Here is a 6,549-nt window from a genome sequence, read left to right as displayed (position 1 = left end):
AAATCAAGGTTTTTATCAATTTTTAATACTGGAGTTGAATTGGCCTTAAAGTCCCAAGTTTATTTGCTTTCTTTGGATTTAGATTGGATCCTTTTATCTGATCAGCTCTAAAATTGTAAAGAAAGGACTTGATGGTTCTGGATGTCCATTATGCCAGGTAACATGGTGGGCTCTGACATTCCGTAGCTCCTGATGCACACTGCAATACAAAGAGCAGCTGTCTGAACCAAGATGTCCAATGTCCAAGATTATAAGGCTGGAGTTCAGGTTTACAGATAAAGTTAATTCTGCAAACCTTAAATCCTGAAGTGTTATTGAAATTGCTAATAAAATATTTCCATTTTCATTGCATACCTTATATCAGATGCAGTGACGTCACAAGTCTCTGCAGTGCAGGTAGATCATTTCTGTTGGGAGGGGTTGGCAGGTACTGAACCTGTCTTCCTGAAACCAAGAACTGAACTGGGGAGTCAGGTCAGATCAGCCTTTCTCAACCTTTTTTAACATGAAGGAACTCATTTAGATAGGACTCAGGCCCTCAGGGAACCCTTGTTATATTTATTATATCCTTGTGTTCTTACTATGGTTCTTATTGGATGTACAACCACAGTATTTTTATATTGTTTATTCTTATGACTGTACTGTTGGAATTTACCTTTTGAAATACAAATAAAAATAGATTTACTCATAATTACTATATCCACAGCTCTCAGTATATTAGCAAGGTGGCCATTGAGAAGAAGAATGCCTTACATTGCTGGCCAGTGAGAAGAATGCCAGCCTTACAGATGGTCAAAAAGATTATTGGTATCAATGACCCGAGAGACACAAATTGCTCATTGCTCAAGGAACCCCCAGCAACCCCTAAGTTCCACAGAACCCCTGTTGGGCAACACTTGGTTAGACTGAAAGGAGGGGAAATTGTCAGCTTTATTGTTTTAACTTTGGTATTCCAATATTAAAGGTTTCATACTCTTAAAACAAATATTTATTTTTAAGGTAGATGCCACAAGGTCGCAGCACCACCCAGCTGTGCGAACTGTGCACTCAAGCTCCAAGATTTCTTCCGTTACAGAAAGGTATTCTTTCTGGAATCTTTATGTAATGTATGGTATCATTTTTCATGCCCACAAATGAAAAATATTCACCATGTAAGGAGGAACAGAGCTGAGAATTCCACAAAGAGAAGATTTACTGCTTTGTGCCCCGGAAAAGCCGATGAATATTTAGGCGCAAATAAATCTAATGCTGGCATGATCTTCCGATAAAATGATCCATTATGTCATCCTGATATCTAATTTGTAGATGAGGCTGCAGAAACACAAAGATTAACTCACAATACGACCGGATATGAGGAGGAAGCGGTCAATGCACCTGCCTTTTGCTTTTATGCTCTGAACAGTATGTGTAATTAAAAGTTTACAATAGAATGAAATACACAACACATGGACCTATCACTTCCCCTTTGTTCCTTTTAATATCCTGGTGTTACATCAAACACATGATAAAATGTCAGTAATACTAACATTGATTTATAGAGAGTGTAAATCAAATAAACAATATGTATGGTCCCCATTTTTGTCTGCCTTTGAGCTTCATTTATATTAATCAAGGGGCAGAAAGCCACAGTGTGTACAGAGGTATAACACTCAAGAAACATTTCTTAAAGTAACTTTGTTATGAGAAAAACATTTTAGTTTAGGGGTTAGGTAAGATCACTGTATGGTTTTGGGTTCCTTGTTTATTAATCTCCACTCCTCTAGGTAAGGCACACCACCTGAAATCAAGTGAGTAAATAATGAAAGAAATGTCTCATAAATAAAGGTATTTTTAGGTCACTTGACTGCTCTTGTTCTCAGACGTCACCACAAAGCATCACATGTTACGTGTTTCATGAAGAAAGGAAAGCAGTAAAAAAAACACCACACTGTCAGGTATGTGTTCTGATCCACCCTGGCAGGGAGTGCTGCATATAGCGGATGGGATCAGCAATGGGTATAGTAAGCCAAGGCAATTTTGTGCTACATATATGGATCATGCCGATAAACCTACAAATCTTTGCAACTTCAAACCAGGAAGAGTAAGTGTTTGGCAGGATCAGCAGGTATTATCAACGGGATAGAATAAAGGGGGTGGGTTTACACATTTGAAGCCCCATGCCAAGCTTTAGGAACAAAATGTATCCGTATCATTCACCTATTATCCTATGAACTCACCAGTAGTAAAGATCTGTAACCCTTATCCTAAATGTGCCATTTTCTAGACGTACCATGGTCAGTTATGTTCTCTGCTCCGTGCATGTACCAAGTAGCATGATACCTGGCAAAGCACTAGGTCCACTTTTGGCTGAAAAGCAAACCCAGGTCCTGTTGTTTCTTATAGGAGCAGGAGCCTGAAATAGACCTTGCACCCCCCCAGTAGCACACAAGTCAGAAGCAGGGCCGCCATTATGAGGGGGGGTACTTCTGTACCGGGTCCTGATCAAAAGAACATGACTTTTGCAATGTTGGAAGTTTGGCTAGTATGGCGATCAGAAATTTCTGATGGCGGTCCTGGCCAGTGGTAAGTATATATTACTAATTTACTGTATAAATATATTATCCATTATTAATATTTGAAGATTAGTAAAGAGTACTAGTAGTTTTAATAACTTTTTTGCAGATTAGGCTTCTTTTCCTTACCCTGTTTATTAGAACATATTTGCATATTGGGACTACAGAACATTACTACAAATATGATGTTCATTGAAAAAAAAAAGTTTTCTCTTTAATATTTGCTCCCAACCTTAAGCATACAGACCTAGTGCTCTGATGGCAAGGCTGATTTCAGCTTTCAGGTGGCATTTGCCAAATCAATATTCACTATCCAAACTAAAAGAAAACCAAAACATTATAGTATATGATATTTTATATTTTTATCTGAAGTTTATTTTTATTCCCAAAAAAATTCTCAATTTTTAACTGAAAGTTAAACGTTTACAAACTAGGGGTTTTAAAGTTGCTGTTTGCACATTCCAGTACTTTACCCTGTCTACACCTTGTGCAAACAGGCAACGCAGCAATAATGTACAGAAAACACAAACAATATTTACCTCCATCCTATATGTATGTTCACTATAAGTTTATAGGCTGTGCTGGAAAGGTGTGGGTGATTCTGATCTAAGAAGAGAATGTAGAAAATTTAAGGAAAAGACAAAACTAGGATGAGATAAATAAAGTGCAGAGCCCGAATAAGGTTCCATTTAAAGGGTGCTTTATGTGATTTGTGAGAATGCTTTTTAATATTGGTTCAGCAGTAAGTGGATTGTAAGTCCCACTTTGAACTCAGGCAGGTGGGTATTGCAGAAGCAGGACGGGTGATGATGTCCCTTCTGCAACAACACTACCTGCCTGATCATGCCAAGATTATGTGAAAAAGCTGAGTTGCGCATGTGCAGTGACAGCTTTGGTCACCAAGGAAAACCATAATTTCCAGCTTCCCCTGCATGTCTTGGGAGTTACATGACCCCGACACGGCCAATCAAGATGGCCATAAATCGTTGCTGGGCAGAAAAGAGAAGAAAAAGAGTAGCGCCTAGCGAGGTAGCACAGATAGGTAATTGCTGAAGGGTTAGTTCTTCTCTTGATCCCTCCATGGCTAACTTTAAATAAGTCCTGCACCTCCCTGGATTCTCTCTTCACCCCAGTGCAGTGGAACCACTGGGCGCCATTATCTTCTTTCTTTGTCTTCCGGTTTCTGCTTATGTCACCCGATCTAGCACTGCGCTGGCACAAGATCAGGTGATGTACCCTCCTGTAGATGCAAAAAGAGGAGTGCCAATCTCACTGCGGATGCCTGAGATTGGGCATGTGCAGAAGCAGGAGACTACTGGGATTCATGACTTAGGTATCTAAGGAAGCTCTGGACTTCCCATTTAGCCTTTACCCCCGCAACCGTATAGACAGAAGGGGGCACCTCCTCCTTCTTTTTTATTTTAAATGCTTTGCGTAATATAAAATGGTTTATATAAGGTAAAAAATCTGGTGATATACCTGCTTTAACTGTGTAAAGTTGTTGAGCCCTTTATCACTCCAAAAACATATCTTCTGTTATCATAAATCTACCAATACCTATTGTAAAAACAGGTCAGGGTTATAACCAAGAATTGGGGGGATATAGAATATACGGTAAAAAAAACATTTATATCGTAATAATTTTTTTAGATAAATAATATCATGTAACCCTTTGTAAAGTTTACACTATATGATAAAATTAATTAGAGATAAATAAACCACAAAATGTAATATATTGCAGCTTACCAGTCCTTAGATGTGGTGGCTGCAATCATTTTTTTTTTTTACATGCTAACAACATTTTTATTAGGTCCAGAAAATATAAGTTGATCCTTCCAGAAATGTCCTCACCTCCAATAAGTTGGATTGCTTGTTATCCAACTTCTGTAAGCTACTATTCTGGGCTCCCAATGGCTTCACTTCTTTCCGAGTCTTGTTATGACGTTTTGTTATGACTTTTTCATCTGTATATTTTTTCCTGAATTATGGGCCTGATTTATTAAAGCTCTCCAAGCAAACCTGGAACGGATTTCTTAAAAGTAATTTGCTATTTGTTAGCAAATATTTTCAATCCTGGACCAGAATAATTCCAAGGGTGCTGGATCACCCAGCTTCACTTATGAAAGTGTATCCTCCCCAGCCTTGGAGAGCTTTATTAATCAGGCTAATTGTATTAAAAGTACAGACAGCTAGAAAACTACCATTTTTAGAACATAAAGAGCAATGGCAATTTCATGTTTATCTAAGTTTTATTGGTTTCCATTGCAAATTTGCAAATCATCATTGTTCTTTGCACTGCCTAGCATGGTTAAATGCTTTTATAGAGTATGAAGCAAGAGCCTAAATACTTATTTTGTTTATTGTTAGATTCCAGTATAAAGAACCATCACACACAACTTTCAACGCAATTTGCAGCTGCCTTGAATTCCTGAAAGTGAACCTGCGCCCAGACCATGCACACTGAAATATCGGCATATTCCGAACAAAGACTAGGTAAAGACCAGAACAGAAACAAACCATCCAGGTAGGGTTGGCAGCCCTGCTCAGTTCTCTTTTTCCTTACTACAGGAAACCCATTCTTATCTCCATTACATATAGACACATAAGACATAATTAGCATTGTAATTAACACATTGCATTTCAGCTGTCTCAACCTCTCTTTTGTATCAATATTTTATGAGAATCTCTGTCAAGTTTTACTTGCCAGGGCAGCAGAGTTACAGAGAAGCAGCAAAAAGAAGGCACTGTTAAGCCAAGAAAAATGTATAGAAACCAACTGCAGGCAGTCTAAGGTAATACTAGTAAAGGCAAAAGTGTTAAGTGGAAACTTCCATTCCAAATTAAAAGAGTACAAACCAGGCCCGGCATAGGGAGGTGCAAAATGTGAAGCTGCATGGGGTATCCAAGGCAGTTGTGCACAGGGGCCAACTTTTGGCTGCATACACTGGTACAGACTATTATGTCTGTACCAATGAATTAGTTGAACAGAAGCAGAGGTTCTGGCAATCCAGAAAGCTGTGCCGCAAGGTACTGACAAAAAACCTACTGAACTGTAAACCATCAATGACAATGCTGTTAATAAAGACACCTGCAAGATGTTTTCATCTCATTGTAGTATAAGTAGGCACAGCCTACAAGAGAATGGCAACTCTGCTGGTAATTCAGGAACAGTGCAGCATAGTTTCCACAGCATTACAGAAATCCAGGTGAACATCACTGGAAGGATCAACTGGTATTTGTGAGACTTTGCAAGGGGACTAAGAGAAAAAAGTAATGATATTTATGTGCTGCAGCACATTTTTTTTCGAATAGTAGACAATAGTTCTACATTAATCTAACAGTACCGGTAGTCATGGGAGGGTCAGATTTTTAGGGGAAATCACAAGATGCTGGTTCTGGATGAATATATATAGTCCATGTTGCATAAAGGTTTCTATAACATACTGTTTATTGGTTCTGTTAAATTGTGGTTTAATTGTATTGGTTCAATGTTTATGTTGCTGCTTTTATCTTTTATATAGTGCCACAACCAATCATACGATCATACAACATGAGCAGATACAAAACAAGTGCAGTCTGCATAATTTCAAATATCAAGGACAGAATAAATCCTAATGTGAACCAGCTGAAGTTAGGACAGGGGTGGATGAAGATACATTGAAGGCTTCTGCCCTGGTGATACCAGAGACAAAAAGGGTTTCGGTGATGGTAGCATTATAGTCTTGATAACATAACATAATGTTTGGAAATCCAATTTGTTTTTTGCACAGTGCTGACCACAGAGGGTTGCTGTTGGAAGAGTAACAGTCTGCAGGATCTTAAATGCAGCCCATGCCATTGTTGGCATAGAACAGATCAATGGGGAATCCTTCTGGTCCTGTTGTGAATAACACTGTCTTCTTCATCACTGCTGTGGTCAGAAAGTGGCAGATCTGGAACGTTACCCTGAGTCATGTAAGTCCTTGTCTGCATGGAGCATTCTTGGTTTAGAATAGCC

At 38.7% G+C, this 6,549-nt stretch overlaps 1 protein-coding gene across 1 annotated transcript in view; it reads right to left on the bottom strand.

Annotated features, from left to right (window-relative positions):
* Positions 1-4,782: 4,782 nt before the first annotated feature.
* The window catches only part of LOC140323093 (chromaffin granule amine transporter-like), a 29,966-nt gene continuing 28,199 nt past the window's right edge, over positions 4,783-6,549 (bottom strand). Inside the window, exon 16 of the mRNA XM_072399847.1 lies at positions 4,783-6,548. Within this exon, the coding sequence (XP_072255948.1) occupies positions 6,408-6,548 (141 nt within the window). The 3' untranslated portion in view covers positions 4,783-6,407. The remainder of the gene's footprint in view (position 6,549) is intronic.

This window comes from Pyxicephalus adspersus, chromosome 2, assembly GCF_032062135.1.
Source record: "Pyxicephalus adspersus chromosome 2, UCB_Pads_2.0, whole genome shotgun sequence".
In the NCBI taxonomy this organism is placed as follows: domain Eukaryota; kingdom Metazoa; phylum Chordata; class Amphibia; order Anura; family Pyxicephalidae; genus Pyxicephalus; species Pyxicephalus adspersus.
Note: the sequence above shows the minus strand (reverse complement) of the source record. Positions and strands in the feature narration are given on the sequence as shown.